At 46.0% G+C, this 17,313-nt stretch overlaps 1 protein-coding gene across 1 annotated transcript in view; it reads right to left on the minus strand.

The window, feature by feature from the left end:
• The window catches only part of HS1BP3 (HCLS1 binding protein 3), a 35,013-nt gene that overhangs the window by 13,263 nt on the left and 4,437 nt on the right, over nt 1-17,313 (minus strand). The window contains exons 3-4 of the mRNA XM_083495688.1: nt 11,000-11,207; nt 7,727-7,949 (exon numbers count right to left, since the gene is read on the minus strand). Coding sequence (XP_083351814.1) covers nt 7,727-7,949; nt 11,000-11,207 — 431 coding nt within the window. The remainder of the gene's footprint in view (nt 1-7,726; nt 7,950-10,999; nt 11,208-17,313) is intronic.

The following is a 17,313-nucleotide window of genomic DNA, read 5'->3' on the forward strand; positions in this document are numbered from 1 at the left end:
TTCACAAGAAACTGATTGGGATGGAGAGAAGTTTCGGGTTCCAGCCTTCCCTAAGCTAGTGCCTTTTGCATGTTGTACCTGAAGGGTTGGGAAAAGATGCCTTAACATGTTGAAACATGGAAGCCCTGTGTGTCAGTCTCACATCTAGATGACCCTTGAAGTCCTTTCCAGCTCCATGATTCTATGTATATCAACTCTACTCAGGATCATAAACATGACAAAGGATACCCTTGCAAATAGCCACTTGCCTGGTGACCAGTGGTGACTCTTCAGGACACCAATACAGATGACTAATGTAGACGAATTTGTGGGCTTATTTGCAGGAACATTTGCAAAACACTGAGAAGCATGAGGAAATGCCCATCGCAAACAGTCAAGACCAGACTTCTGCTAACCTACATACACTTTCGCTGCTATGAATAAGCCTTTTCAAAAGCCAAGCCAGTTATTCATTAAAGGCTCAGCAAAACAGGCCACTGAAATCCACCCCCCATTAAGGTTTACCATTGTCAACAGAACCCACTCTGTGAATCGAGTGATTCAACATTTCCTGTTCCTTGGGCAGAGGCTTGGGAAGCTGGTGGATGAGGTAATGCCCATTCCAAATTCTATTTTGAGAGCTGAGTCATCCTATTATTGCAAAGTCCCTAAGACAAAAGGTGCTTCAATCTGCCCCGTTTGCTCAATTCCAAAGCTGCAGAAAGAAGCAGCCTTGAATTGTACTTAGCTGTGGCACTAAACCTTCTTAGCTTTTTTAAAAGACTGCTATCCCATTCCACATAAACTACAGATTAGCTACCAAACCTGTATCTGGGCTCTTCAATTTCTAACTGCCAACGCTCCCCCATTTCATCCCCATAGGTTTGTTTGTTTTTTTAAATGAATTTCAAATATATCCCTATTTTCGATCTGTTCATTCTTCTAAATATCTAATATATCATACAAAGGTGATATTACATTCTACTTGTGTGATGTGCAATAAATAGGATATAATGAACATACATAAGAACACACAGGATATACCGTATTTTTCGCTCCATTGGACGCACCAGACCATAGGACGCACCGGACCATAGGAGGGGGAGAACAGGGGGGAATTTTTTTTTCTTGTTCTCCCCCTCTAAAACCAGGTGCGTTCAAGGTACATTCACCAGAGCTTGTGGGGCTGGCGGTGGGGGGAAGCGCTGCTTTCCCCCACCGCCAGCCTCAAAGATCCCTGAAGCCTTTGGAGCGCAGCGCCCCGCTGCCCTGCAGAGGTTTGTGCGCAGCCATCCCCAAGCTAGAGCAGTGAGACGGAGCCCTCCGTCTCGCTGTTCTGGCTTGGGAACAGCCTTGCTAGCTTCTGCAGGACAGCGGGGTGAAGGCACCCCGCTGCCCTACAGAGGTTTGTGCGCAGCCATCCCCAAGCTAGAGCAGTGAGACGGAGCCCTCCATCTCGCTGTTCTGGCTTGGGAACAGCTTTGCTAGCTTCTGCAGGACAGCGGGGTGAAGGCACCCCGCTGCCCTGCAGAGGTTTGCGCGCAGCAACCCCCAAGCTAGAGCAGCGAGACGGAGCCCTCCGCCTCGCTGTTCTGGCTTGGGAACAGCCTTGATAGCTTCTGGAGGACAGCGGGGTGAAGGCACCCCGCTGCCCTGGAGAAGCTGTGCGCACAGCCGTCCCCAAGCTAGAGCAGCGAGACAGAGCACTCCGCAGTGCTCCGTCTTCCTGTTCTGGCTTTGGGCTTAGCGGCGCAGCCTGCATTCGCTCTTTAGGATGCACACACATTTTCCCTTAATTTTTGGAGGGGGAAATGTGAGTCCTATAGAACGAAAAATACGGTATTTTGCTATCTTTGCTTATAATAAAACTTAAGTTCTCTCTTTTTTTCAAATAGTGCAACAGGCAACCCTTCACCCAGTCTTTATTTACCATTTCCATTTTTCTTTAGAGTTATTGTTAATATGACTATTGCCATCAGCTCCCACGAACGTCAAACCAGTTCTCTTTTGCTCAATTTGCGCTCATCTTTCCATTCTTTTGCATGGGACTCTCTCCTATTTAAACACAATAACTCTGCGTTAAAGAAAAGCCTACATTTTCGGTAGGATTAAAGCCTCAACTTTTGCCTTACAAGGCTAGCATTTCACATGTAGGAACCGATTTTACATAAGGGGAGTATTTCACAATGTGAGCCCTGCTGCTCACCTTGCAGCCTGAAATGTCCACACAGGTAAGTGTGTCTGGCTGTTAACCAGAAGGTTGATGGTCCAAGCTCACCTAGGGACAGCTTGTGGGATATAATCCATTGGAGCAGTCAAATACAACATTCCTTGTTTCCCTAGAGTGGACACAGACAGGGGGATGTTACTTCAGCCAATATAACTTCCTGTTTACTGGTCTGGAAGATCCTCCCCCTGCATGTGACCAAGCAGATGTGCGTGACCCTGGCTGTCATGCTGCCATCTTTCTCTTGATGCCATTTTCTTCTCTTAACGTATTTTGCTATCTGCTGGATCTCAGCCAGCAGCACATGGGCTCAATCCCAATATGGGATGAACTCACAATTTGTTCTGTAACTACTAGCTAAAGCCTGCCTTCAGGGATCTCCTGGGAGATGAATGTGAGTAAACTTCTTGTTACTTTTAAGGAAAGACTCTTGTGTCTTCATTCTTTTAAAAGAGATCAACGGGGACTTAACAGGAATAATCCAATCTGGGCAAGCCAGAGTGGATTGCTTAACTAAAGAGATTCAAACAAATCTGCAAATTACTGTATTTTGCGCCCCATAGGACGCTCCAGCCCATAGGACGCACCTAGTTTTTTTTGGGGGGGGAATAAAGAAAAAAAAATATTTCCCCCCCAGGTGCGGGGCTGGAAGAACCAGGTCGGGGAACACTGGGAAGGCACGCTCTGCCTCCCCGCTGTCCCCGAGCTTGTGGGGCTGGCGATGGGGAGAAGTGCTCCCGGTGGCCGCGCAGAGCTGCGCTGATCCCGGGACTGCAGGCAGCTCTGCGCCGCCATCCGGAGCGGGGCAGGACTTCGCCCCCGGCTCCCGGTGGCTACGCAGAGCTGCGCTCATCCCGGGATGGCAGGCAGCTCTGCGCCGCCATCCGGAGCGGGGCGGGACTTAGTGCCCCGCTCCCGATGGCCGCGCAGAGCTGTGCTGAGCCGGGGACTGCAGGCAGCTCTGCGCAACCCTTGGAGCCGGTCTCCCGAGGGTTGCGCAGAGCTTCCTGAAGCCTGGAGAGCGAGAGGGGTCGGTGCGCACCGACCCCTCTCGCTCTCCAGGCTTCAGCGAAAGCCTGCATTCGCCCCATAGGACGCACCCAGATTTCCCCTTCATTTTTGGAGGGGGAAAAGTGCGTCCTATAGGGCGAAAAATATGGTAGCTTCCTTCTACGTGACTCACTAGCGTGAGTGAAGGAAGGATGATATTTAATCAATATATCCTCTCCTACTATCCTTAACATTCCCACACAGCTGTGGGCAGGATTCCTGCACTGAAGAGAGTTCCCTTCCAACTCTACAATTCAGTTCAGTTCTATGGTACAGCTTTGTCACCTCAGCAGCTGTTTGTGGAAAACAGGCTTTACAGGGATTCTCTGTATTTTCACAACAACAGCACAGGCCTTGGCGATTCCATTTTTTCTACTCAGTGCAAAACTTTCCCAAGCTGCTTGCAAGGACACTAGCTCAGGCTTTATCTAGCCCTCACATCACCATCATGTGATCTGGTTTCCCACAGCTGCCAAGCTACAAAATGTGTGATTGTTGCTAAATATACTATGAAGAGAAGGGGAGGCCAAGGGGATACAAAGACAGCTGTGGATCTGAAGCGACCAGCAAGCATTACTGCTGCCCTACTCTACATAAGCAGATGGTGTGGCAGTCCTGGGGTTGATCTACACACAGGAAGAAAAAAGCACTATAAATAAGTCAGAAATTAAACCGTTATAACAAAAAAAAACACTAAAAAAAATTGCACAGAATTTTTTTGCTCTCTGGTGCCATCTGCTGTTGCAGGCTTATAACGCATTTGAAATGTTGTTTTTTGACTAATGTGGCTGAGTGCCAGCAGAGGCAAGGTAGATACAGCTTTCAGCATGGGTGAGGACCGGACAGGCTGTTCAGGCATCTACAAAAACAGAAGCACACTTATTAAGCGGGGAGGACTTTGTACAACTATTTAACAACTACCTTACCTCGCATCTAACAACTACCTTACCTCACATCTGAGAAGAGTCTTAAACTGCACACTTAAATTATACTGGAGAAGGATCCCCCACTCGTATGTCTCTTTTGTATTAAACTAAGGGGATTTGCACAATATAAAACAAAGTACTTAGTTCAACGGCTGCCAGATCAAAGTACATTGCTGTGCCAACACATTTGGAGGGGAGCAAGGAAGTCAGGAAGCGACTCTGACACAAAAGAGTGCGTCACAGGGCTGACAAAAGTTGTCTAAAAATCTGACAAGCAGCTGGGATTCAAAGCACTTGCAAACACTTGCATCACTTGGCACTCGCTCAATAGCCGAGCAGCCTTGAAGGCTTCGGCCTGTAAGCCGGCGATTGTCAAAAGCGGGGGAAAACCCCAGAGTTTTTGCAGCTGTGTGTGCTTGAAGATGTGGAACCCTTCTGAACAGGTGGCCATGTAGGTTGCATGCTTCACACTGTGCCTCAGGATGGAGATAAGTTTTCTTGTCGTTATTGAGGGTGCAATCCAGGCTAAGTTAGCTCATTCATTTATTTACACCATTTACAGGCCCTGCTCCCTCTCCTATTTTGAGGCAGCCTACTCATTGACAAAAATCAGTTAACAGGGTGACCACCCATGCTTGCAACTAGGAGGGCAGGACTGGAAGTCAAGTAATTCAGGTCCACATCAAAAGCAAATTACTAGATACATACATCGTTTTACAGTGGTACCTCTGGTTAAGAACTTAATTTGTTCTGGAGGTCCGTTCTTAACCTGAAACTGTTCTTAACCTGAAGCACCACTTTAGCTAATGGGGCCTCCCACTGCCACCGCGCGATTTCTGTTCCCATCCTGAAACAAAGTTATTAACCTGAGGTACTATTTCTGGGTTAGCGGAGTCTGTAACCTGAAGCGTCTGTAACCTGAGGTACCACTGTATTTGTATGCTGCCTTCCATAGTTAGAACCATGGTCCCTGTGGCAATATTGGGGCTCTCTCATATGGCCATCAAGTTACAAGAAAGGAGATTCCAACTAAACATCAGGAATAATTTTCTGACAAAGCTGTTTGCCAGTGGAACGGGAGGTTGTGGACTCTGCTTCATTGGAGGTTTTCAAGCAGAGGTTGGATGAGCATCTGTCATGGATGCTTTAGCTGAGATTCCTGTATTGCAGGGAGTTGGACTAGATGATTAATTGGCTTAGACTGTCTACCGACCAGTCACAAATATCTCCTTTTCAGGGAAGGTCGTGAAAATGGCCATGGCAGGCCAACTATACATATTCTTGGATGATATGAATCATCTAGCCCAAATTAAATCTGAGTTTGGGCCTGGTGATGGGACTGAATCAGCCTTGATCACCCCGATGGATGACTAAGAAGAGGACAAGCAGAAGACGATTCTGTTCCTCCTTGATTTCTCTGCAGATCTTTATGCCATTGACCACTCCATCCTCCTGGACAGGCTCTTTGAGACGAGTATCAGGTGCATAGCAGTTCTGTTCTCACATATGGGGTTGCATGCAGAGAACCATGTTGGAAGAGTGCTCTTTGGACCCCTGTCTGTGAGGTACTGCTATAGGGTATCGCTATGATTATACTCCCAATGTTGTTTAACATCTACATGGAGCAGTTAGGAGAGGTCATTAGAAAATACAGGGCAAGATGCCATCACAATTCTGACGACACTGTGCTCTATTACTCCATAAAAACTGAACTAGGAGGGGCTGTGCAGGCCCTTCACCAGTGCCTGGGTGCAATGTTTTGTTTTTTCAAGCCAGAGCTCCATGCTCCATTGATGTTTACAAAAGTTTGCCCAGGTTTCAGGAGTGGCCTGTTGAATGAGGAAAGGTAGCAGAGGTTTCACTGGGAAGAAAGCCTCCCTCTCTGAATCGGAAGCTTTTCTATGGTCTTCTGAACCCAGAACAAAAGGCTTTTAAGAAAACAGATTGGCCAAAGCCCAAGAAGCAGGTTTTCTGTTTCTTTGGACATTGGGATATTATTATTATTATTTTAACTACATACCTTTCGTTTCAGCAGAATATCCAGGAAAACATAATGCCCAGTTCAGAAAGACCTTTTTCCTATCCAAATAAGGACACTCTCTTTTGTATATGCCTGCAGCCAATGACCATTTCACGGAAAAACAATGCTTTATCAAGGTTCTCAGCAAAAATAGCAATCCAGTTTGTGGCGTGTGTGAGTGTGTTTTAAATCCAGGCACTCTGGAATTTCAGATATCCAGAGGGACAGTTTCAGTTTTGAGCAATATAGAAGTTGTTAAATGAAAATGCTTAGAGTGCATAATGACTAGACAGAAAATGATAACCATTCAGGAATCCTTTAGGAATCATAAAATCATTGCAGTATGCCTATATATCTTAAGCAAAACAAAAAAAGGGGGGGGGATCCCATAGCAATTCTTAATTACCAAGTAACATTTTGTTCTTATTCTGAGTTGCCAAAAATAAAAAGCATTCCTTCTTCCTTCCTTGCATTTTCCATTTTGCAGTGGAACACGTGAGGAAATGCCTTTGTTTTGGGCCAACATGGATGGGTGCAGATTTTGGAATTAATACTTTTTGTCAGGGATGTGCAGAAAAAAACAAAGAAAAGTGAAAGAAGTGAAGACACACTATAGCCAAAAGTTGAAAACTTCAAAGTGCTATTTACACATGCTTAACATTTGCTGGGATTTGCCCTAGTTATGACCATCACGCCTGCTCATATGTTTTCATGTAAATAATCTTGTCCAGTTTGTGGGGGCTTCTCATAGAGAATTCAGAGGATTAATCAAGAGCTCCTGGTAGCTCCATCCTTGGATTGGAGCCCCACATTGCACAAAAGATTCCTAAGTGATCTAGGTGCCTTCTTTGATTGCTACCAGCACTGAAGACAAGCAAATATCTTTAGGCACCTGTCAGGTGCTGGTGTGGCTGCTTGAAAGCAAACAGGCAAGACCCCAACCTGTCTTTTCCAGGCTTTATTACCTGTACAGACTATTTTACAGTGCAGTGTCGCAAGTCCATGTCTGCTCAGTCGCTAGCACAATCTGGGAGTGGGCCGTCCTTATACCTTCCCCAGCATAACAGCCGTGTGACCCCCACCCTTCTCCTCCCCTCTCTGCGCGCAAACTTACTGCACAAAGTGGGCGTTGGCAAAGGGGGACTTGCCGCCCCTCCACTTTGCTCAGGCTTGGTGTTGCGGCTCTCCCTAGCATCTTCTGATCCCTGCGCCCATTCCCCACTGGAGGCGGGACTTCCCTCCTCGCCAGAGGAAGAACTACTTCGCAAGATCTTTGGAGGCTCCCTGTAACACAACTAGCCCTTCCACCTCTTGCCTCTGAGCTGATGGCAGTTCCCTGACAGCACCTGAATTGGAGGTGCTGTAAATAGAGAGATCTTCCCCATACAATTGAGTTGTTTCTCTCTCCTTTCTCAAGCCCTGCAGCTCAGAAGTACACACTAGGACAGTATGGCAGAACAGATTAAGTTTGAATTACTGATGGACATTTTGCATAAGGAGCACGGTAAAATTAAAAAGTCATACTTGATAACACCAAGTGGGTCTCCATCATCATCATCCCCGTCCTCCTCTTCCTCTTCCTCTTTTCTCTTTTTAACATCCTGCTCTTCCGAGGATTTGAACAGGGGAACGGGGTCAGGAGTCCTTTCCTCTTTGAAGAAATCAAAGGCTTCGTTTTCGTCGTCCTTGTCTTCCGCATCGGGGAGGTTTTTACTTTTGATGTCCGTGGCGCTGGTGGATCTGGTTCCTGCAGAAGCACAACATGGAAAACTGAACGCAGAGGCTTCAAAAGAGGGTATTCTGGTCCCGTGCCAACGTCACCAACTTCTGACTGTTTGGCAAACAAAATGGAGAACTATGTCATCATCATCATCATCATTAATTAGACTTGTCAGTGTCGTAGCGTGGGGGGTGCAGGGGGGGCCCGGCCGCACCGGGCGCAACATCTGGGGGTTAGGGTTAGGGGGCACAAATCCATGGGTTAGGGGGTGCAAATCCACGGGTTAGGGGGCGCAAATTATTTGCCTTGCCCCGGGTGCTGACAACCCACGCTACGCCACTGAGACTTGTTAGCCACTTGTTGGCCAAAGGCCTCCAAGCGACTTACAACACATTTAAAAACATGAATATAAATACTTATACTACAAAAATAGAACAAAACAACCCTCATAACAGCTGCAGGAATCTTGGCAGCACATTAGAAAACATAACAGCATCTCCGTCTACTAAAGGCAGGTGGGGGAAGGTGCCAGGCAGACCTCACTGACAGCATTGTATATGGAATAATTTATTATTATTATTATTATTATTATTATTATTATTATTATTACCCGCCCATCTGGCTGGGTTTCCAGACATTTTAAAATTTCCTGATTACAGGGCCTCGAAACAGTACATTTGAGCATCATAGAGTTTGTCTGGCTCAGTTGTTAGTTGCCTGTCATTTTTAGCCACTCTGATGTGGAATTTCAAAGAGTGCCATGGACACATTGCAATAAACCACCTGGAGATCTCAGGAAAACGAGATAGGCTTCATTTTTGTAACCTTGCATCATGGCGCCATCTTTAATAAAATATCCGGGGGGAGGGGGGACAAGTAAGCCCCACCCCACACAATCAATCACATGACAGGGCACACCCACATCATTTTAATGGCAATGTCCATCAACTTTGGGGCCCCAGTCCCCTCAAATGTTTTTTTGGGGGGGGGGCAAAGAGACCTCAGCCCCTAGGAGTTGGCTCCTATGCCATGTATATACACCAATGGGACGCGGGTGGCGCTGTGGTCTAAACCACTGAGCCTCTTGGGCTTGCTGATCAGAAGGTTGGTGGTTCGAATCCCCGCAACAGAGTGAGCTCCTGTTGCTCTGTTTCAACTCCTGCCAACCTAGCAGTTCGAAAGCACACCAGTGTGAATAGATAAATAGGTACTGCTGTGGCGGGAAGATAAACGGCTTTTCCATGCGCTCTGGTTTCCGTCATGGTGTTCCATTGTGCCAGAAGCGGTTTAGTCATGCTGGCCACATGACCCGGAAAGCTGTCTGTAGACAAATGCCAGCTCCCTCGGCCTGAAAGCGAGATGAGCGCCACAACCCCATCATTGCCTTTGACTGGACTTAACTGTCCAGGGGTCCTTTACCTTTTTACCTTTATACACACCAATGGCAGTGTCATAAATTGTTGAAAGAAATGAATGCTTTCCTAGTATTCAGATAGAATTTTAGAGTTGGAAGGGACCACGAGAGTCATCTAGTCCACCCCGCTCCAGTGCATGAAGACGTTAGAGCCCCAGACCAGCAGTGTTTTGGAGGCTCCTATGCAGATGGTCACCTTGCCAACAAAGGTCCGTATAGTTAAAGCCATGGTTTTCCCAGTAGTGATGTATGGAAGTGAGAGCTGGACCATAAAGAAGGCTGATCACCGAAGAATTGATGCTTTTGAATTATGGTGCTGGAGGAGACTCTTGAGAGTCCCATGGACTGCAAGAAGATCAAACCTATCCATTCTTAAGGAAATCAGCCCTGAGTGCTCACTGGAAGGAGGCTCCAGTACTTTGGCCACCTCATTTGAAGAGAAGACTCCCTGGAAAAGACCCTGATGTTGGGAAAGATTGAGGGCACAAGGAGAAGGGGATGACAGAGGACGAGATGGTTGCACAGTGTTCTCAAAGCTACCAGCATGAGTTTGACCAAACTGCGGGAGGCAGTGGAAGACAGGAGTGCCTGGCGTGCTCTGGTCCATGGGGTCACGAAGAGTCGGACACGACTAAACAACAACAACATGCAGATGGTTGCCTGCCACCCAGTTTCAACCCCAAACAGAAGCTTTAGTGTCTGCTACTCTCAAAAGTAACCAGGCGCCTAGTCTTCCCACAGTGCATTTGAAGCGGGAGTGATGAACCTGCAGCCCTCCACAACAACTCCCTTCCCACCTGCCCACACTCGGCATGCTGACTAGGGCTGGTGGGAGTTGGAGTTCCTCCACATCTGAAGGGCCAGAGGTCAGCCACCCAATTCTAAGCCATGCATACATATAATGAGCAGCTGTGCAGGTCCACCACTGGCAACATCACCACATCAATGGCAGTGCACGTCCTGCAATTCTACTATCATCTGGTGCAAACATAGGGGCTGCATTCCATGAAGAACTCAGTGTTTTGAATAAGTCAGGGGGGTATATAAAAAATAAATCTGGCATCTAATTAATTGTGTGGATAACGCCTACAGAAATCTCAGAGGCAAGATCTTGAGTGATTCAGACAGGGCTTTTTACACTTTACATCGCTCTCTGTCCCCCATACAGTGAGCAAGTTGTATGGAATAAATTATATAAAACAAGAAAATACACACACACAAAATTAAGGCTACAAACTCTTACTGGAACACTTGGGTTACCTTAGTGTAGAATTCTGGCCTTTTTAAGAGAGAAAATTACACGGCCCATGTTGCCTAGACAGTTTCTCATATTAATAATGAAGGTGTGGCTTTTTCTTCTTAAATCACATTAACATGTCTAGGTCATGGGGTGCTTTTACAACCAAATCTCACAATGAGGCAATGGAGTATTAATGAAATTCAAAACCAATCTGAGCACAGGGTTTGTAGGAAAGCAAATCTAGCAGGTTTGCAGAGGGGCTTGGACATGAGAATTTAATACCTGAAGGGGGGAAAGTGTCTTGAAAATTGATAGGAGATGCAGCTGATTTTGCGAAATTTCTCTGGTATTCAAAAGCTTAAAGGGTCAATGGATATTGAAGAAACAACATGTTACCATTACAAAAGCATGCTTGGGAGTTACCTAGGAATTCCATTAACTCGGGACTTGTTGCTAGGTCTGTGTCTTTGGAAATGGATCTCATGATCTCATTAAACGCAGCTCTCCGTTCCCGGATGTCAAACTCCCCAACAAACAGCACTTTCCTTGGCAACGGTGGCAGAGAGGATTGTGGGTAACGTGTGGCCAGCTTCTGATAAAACTCCTCAATCTCGCTGTACTTCTTTGAAACCTGTAAGCAGAATAGGCAGAATTTGTCTTTGTTGTTAAATGACAAATATGGAGAAGCTTGCCACAGCGCACAAACTTGAAAAGTATAAATAAATAAATGAAAATCGAAAAAAAAGAAAAGAAATGAATGCTTGCAAATTTTATAAACTTAGGAAGGAAAACGGTTGCCATGAAGAGCCCATTCTTCTGCTGGTGGCTGCTATATGGGACCTCCTGAACACAGTTTCTGCCTTGTTTACTGTTAAGTTGTGGGCGAACATAGCAGATGACACAGCGATTTCTCAAGAGCAGCTCTTTATTTGTAAGCTGGACAGAACTGAACAGCAAACAGCTCAGCCAGCCTGCTTTTATAGGCAGCTGGCTGTCAACAATGTAGCAACAACAACCCAGGGTTTCCTGCCTAAAATAACTGACGTGGACCTGAGTGAAAACTACATATACAATACTCCTGGTGGCCAGGGTGAGAACTTTAATACATAACATTTACAGAAGTGCCTTTGTTTGTGGCCCCAGAAATGCTCACAAGGGATTATCTGTACAAGGAGCAAAAAGCTTCTGTGGATTTGCGTTGACCACTTTGACAATCTGTTCACACGCTGATTTAAGGGCAAGGCCATTTCTTGGCTGACAGAACTAATCAGCAATATTCCGAGCAAGATACTTAATAAGTGATAAATGAGTGATACTTATTCAGAGCATGGGTGGCCAACTGTCAGGAATGCTATATTGCAGATTCAAAGCTCCTTCCACCTCTATAATTTTAAAGACTGAGAAGAAAACCATAGTAGCACTGAAACAAATAAACAAACAAAATCTGAATGGGAACCAAGATCCATACATCTCATCTTGTATTTTAGGGTGTAGCTCAGGGGTCAGCAAACTTTTTCAGCAGGGGGCCGGTCCACTGTCCCTCAGACCTTGTGGGGGGCAGGACTATATTTTGAAGGAAAAACAACAAACAAATTCCTATGCCCCACAAATAACCCAGAGATGCATTTTAAATAAAAGCACACATTCCACTCATGTAAAAACACACTGATACCCAGACCGTCCGCAGGCCGGATTGAGAAGGCGATTGGGCCCGATCCGGCCCCTGGGCCTTAGTTTGCCTACCCATGGGTAGAACCATGGTTCAAACCACCATCAACTTTTAGTTTCCAAATATGCTTGTATTTAACCTTAAAGGGCAGATCTAGGTGGGCAGTTTATTCACACAAACTTTGAGTGCTACCTTGTACTTCCTAGTACAAACATTGCATGATTTTTCTTACTGGAAAAAACTCTGATAACAAAAATGATAGAAAATTGCAGTGGAAAAGTGTGAGATAATCACCAGAACCTGGCAATTTCATATAACGTCCATGACAATGTATCAGGATGAATGTTTAATAAACTGGTGGTGTTGAATAAACCTCTGTGCAAGCTTTATGCAAACATATCAGCTTGAATTCTCAATAAACAGCCACACTGGAAGCTCCTCTTCTTATAAATTCACGGGACAGGACTCCTTCACCATCACATTGGATAATAAACATATTGATTGGTGTAGACGATCCATTGATTTCAAATAAGAACAAGCTGGGATACCTCAATCAGTAGAGCATGAGACTCTTAATCTCAGGGTTATGAGTTTGAGTCTCGCACTAGGCAAAAGATTACTGCATTGCAAGGGGGCTGGACTAAAAGACTCCTGGTACCCTTTCCAACTTGACCATTCAGTGATTCTATGATTCCAAGCACAAGCACTCAGTGCATCATCCCTGTTCTGAACATCACTAGAATGAACTCTGTCTTTCTGGTCACCTCCAGGCCTAGGTGAGTATGCTCTTGAATGGTGTTTGAGTGCCCTCTACTGGAACCACCCATCATATACTGCTCAAAAGATTCAGGCTTTTCTACATTTCTTAATTTTGCTACAGAAATGACGTCCTTAAAAATAAACCTGTACACACAGAGAACAGCGCATGCTCCCTATTAATGGTTGTTCACAAGATACGTCACAGTAGAGCTTGTCACTGCATCAAGGGTGCTATAAATATGTCCTCAACCCTAAAGTACAACATAGGAAGAATAATAGCTGGGAGAAAGTTTGCATAAAGTTTAGCAACTTAGGCAGCAAAGTGGGTGTCTCCTGGTCTGAAACCACCAAGAGCTAATGGTCTCACTTCTGCACAAGGCAGGGTGGCCTAGGGAGTCTGAGGCCCATATCTTTTGCGCCAGCCCCTTCTCACCCCTTTTTAACTGCATTTTCTTTTCCAGGGGTGGCTGGTGACATGGCAGTAGATTCTGCCACCCTCCATGCTGATCTGGCCAGAGGCAATTTATCCATGTGTCCAAAGTCTTTTAAAGTACCTAAAATGATAGTATCATAGAATTGTAGAATTGTAAGGGACCACAAGAATCATTTAGTCCAACCCCCAGCAATGAGGGAATCTTTTGCACAACGTGGAGTTCAAACCCACGACCCCAGAGATTAAGAGTCTCATACTCAACGGACTGAGCTGTAACGCCCCTGGATGTTAGCCTTCAATCCTATACTCACTTGCTGGTGGTCAACGAAAGAGGCTTAAAGACGAGGCAAATCTAAAAAAAGTAGTATAAACACTGACAAGTGGGAAACACTGGCCTGCAAGCGCTCCAATTGGAGAACAGCCTTTACCAAAGGTATCATGAACTTTGAAGATGCTCAAACTCAGGATGAAAGGGAGAAACGTGCGAAGAGGAAGGCACACTTGGCAAACCCTCAGCGTGATCAGCTCCCATGCGGAAACCTATGTCCCCATTGTGGAAGGATGTGTGGATCCAGAATTGGCCTCCACAGTCACCTACGGATTCCCTGTTAAAACAGTGTTCATGGAAGACAATCTTACTTGGCTACGAGTGATCGCCAAAGAAGACAACTTGCTTGGGTGTAAGCTCCACTGAACTCAAGAGCGCTTACTTCTGTGAAGACATGTATGAGAGTCCAGGCCAGGGGTCAGCAAGGTTTATCTTGCCTGGGCTGGATCGGTCCCACAGAGATCCCTCTGTGGGCCGGATTGCGTGCACACCCGTGATTTTTAGCGTCTGCGCAGACACAATTTTCAGAGCTGCGGAAGTGAGTCTCTGTGCTGCGCTGCACCAGGGGCAGCTTGTGGGCCGGTCAAACGACCTCCGAGGGCTGCTTCCAGCCCATGGGCCCCTGGTCTAGGCTGTTGGCTTTGTATGCTTTTTACAGTGGTATCAGAATCAGAGATAAAAATGCCACCTAAATGTGTTAGGAGAAAAAGAGAGAAAGAAAGAAGGAAAAGAAAGGATCAAATTCAATACAGCAAGGAAAAGAGTAAGGAATTTCCAAGCATAATTTGGGGAGGGGGGAACTGCAGCTTCTGTAAGCGATGAGGGTTCAGGGCAACCTTATAAATGTTTACTCAAACAATCATAGAAATGTAGAATTGGAAGGGACCCTTAGGGTCATCCAGTCTAACCCCCTGCAATGCAGAAATATGCAGGTGTCTCATATGGGAATCGAACCTGCAACCGTGGCATTATCAGCGCCACACTCAGAAAGTAAGGCCCACTGCGTTTAATGGGCCTTACACTCTGGAAAGTATGCACTGGATTCTCGTCTCAGACTTACTACAGTATATAATTGTGTGGATTTTTATTTCTGAGGGTGGAAGCATACATTGCACACAAAAATATCTCAGAAAACCCACCTATCTGATAAGCCCACCAGCAAATACATGAAGCAACCCCATACTGAAAGAATAGCCCTGGCATAAATGCTATTGAGAACTCACCCTGTTCATATTCCCAGTGACGCTGGCAAAGGAGAAGATTAAATGAGAATACGAGGAAGAACAAGACCCTGAGAGAAAAAGAACACACTTGCCTCCAGGTGTACCTTTGAGAGAAAGAGAGGGAACATGCTGGGGAGGAAGTAGAGTAGAAGGAGAAAAATCCCTCTTGCCCTCTGCAATTTCTTTTCAGACTTCACTTGTGCTTTATTATTGACATCTCCTGATCCAGTGTTAGAAACTCAGATATATTAACTAGGTGCCAAATGGCTCCTAAAACCAGGGTTTCAGCCGCCAAAACAGAACGTCTAGTTGCCATTTGGGGGCCAGATGGCTCAAAGACGGCTTCCAGGTTCCTGAATTTCGTTCTGATTGTGCAGATAAATTCTCACGGAGAGAATTCTAAAGGATGTGTTGTCGGTGTTTGAAAACAGGCAAGATCCTAGGATCCCCAGGAATGCACCTCCAGATGGGGGAGACGTCGGGCACCATCCTGGCACCCGGGCATCGTCACTTGGTCACAAGTGGGCAATAGTCAGGCATCAAATGCGCCTGGCAAATTTTGAACGCTGCTAATCTCTCCCATAAGGGACACGGGTGGCGCTGTGGGTTAAACCACAGAACCTAGGACTTGCCGATCAGAAGGTTGGCGGTTCAAATCCCTGCGACGGGGTGAGCTCCCGTTGCTCGGTCCCTGCTCCTGCCAACGTAGCAGTTCGAAAGCATGTCCAAGTGCAAGTAGATAAATAGGTACCACTCTGGCGGGAAGGTAAATGGCGTTTCTGTGTGCTGCTCTGGTTCACCAGAAGCGGCTTAGTCATGCTGGCCACATGACCTGGAAGCTGTACGCCGGCTCCCTCGGCCAATAAAGCGAGATGAGCGCTGCAACCCCAGAGTCGTCCGCGACTGGACCTAACGGTCAGGGGTCTCTTTACCTTTACCTTAATCTCCCCCATAGGACTTCTACTGAGTCAGGTCATTGCTCCCTCTAGCTCAGCACTGGTTACAATGCCAGTCAGGGCCTCCCTAGGATTTGAGACAAGGCTCTCTCTACCTGGAGATGCCAGGGATTGAACTTAGAACCTTCTGCATGCCAAACATGAGCCCTGCCCCTGAGCCCTACCCTAGTGCCTAGGAGTTCTCAGGTTCGTTATGGTCATATTCCAGCTTTTACTTATTGCTTAGGCTTAAAATGATAATAATAATAATAGAAGGAATCTTACTAAGTGTGTTGCTGTATATAATTACAAACATATACAAGACTTCAGAGGTTGGTGCCTGGCAAGATGAAGCTGCTCAGATAAGCTTTAAATAGCTCTGGGTAATATAACAGGTCGTGGTGAAACTGAGTAGGTTTTCATGCCGCAACTACTTTGGTTGGAAACACCAACAAAACAGAATGTGACATCTCTCACTCATGTGGAGAAAGAATACCTTCTTTCCCTTTCAACTGCCTGCAACAAGCTCAAGAATTAAGATTAGCTACACCGGCTAAACTATTTAAGGTATTTGACCATGCCACAGTGACCCAAAAATATTTCGCAGGATGAAAATGCCATTCCAGTGGGGGACTGGAATGTTTAAATTAATTATCTCCTGAGAAAGGGATGGAAATCAGAGCAGCCGAGGTGTCTAACAAGGAACCAAGGAACCAAGTCGCTTTAATGTCACATGGCTTTGTGCAAGTATAGGGGACATGTGGTGTCATCAGTGCCAGATTACCAAATAGGCAGAGTAGGCACTGCCCTATGGGCCCCACACCTTTTAGGGGCCCTGCAACAAGGGATCAAAATAATATTGACTACAATCAAGTATTAGGAGATAATTTGCAAGGCCAGATTTTGACTGCCTAGGGCCCTCCACAGGGTTTAATCCAGCCAATGATGGAACTTGGAGTCCAACAACTTCCAGAGGACCACAGGTTCGCTATGCCCTGCATAAAAACTGAAGCTGAAGAAAATTTAAGCACTGTTCATTGCAGCAGATAGGAATGTTGCAAGACTCCACTTCCCATTTTCTCTGGTGACTGGGCATATTGGCTGGGACTGATGAAAGCTGGAGACTGACAATATCTGAAGGTTGAAAAATTGCCCATTCCTCCATTAGAGGCAAAGGAATGGTGCACAAGCATTTTCCTCACTTGATGGCATCAAGTGATGGCTTGCATGTGTGTGAATGAGTCATGACAAAATCCTCCTTCTCACATTGCCTCCATGGAAAACGCTGGTTGAGCGGTGCCATTTCACACATTCGGCTGAGAAATCTCTACTACACTCAATGACTGGATGTGTGAACTGGCTCCACTGAGAACAATTACAGTGGGGTTAA

This window comes from Podarcis liolepis (genome assembly GCF_965112155.1).
Source record: "Podarcis liolepis genome assembly, chromosome: 3".
Lineage (NCBI taxonomy): Eukaryota > Metazoa > Chordata > Lepidosauria > Squamata > Lacertidae > Podarcis > Podarcis liolepis.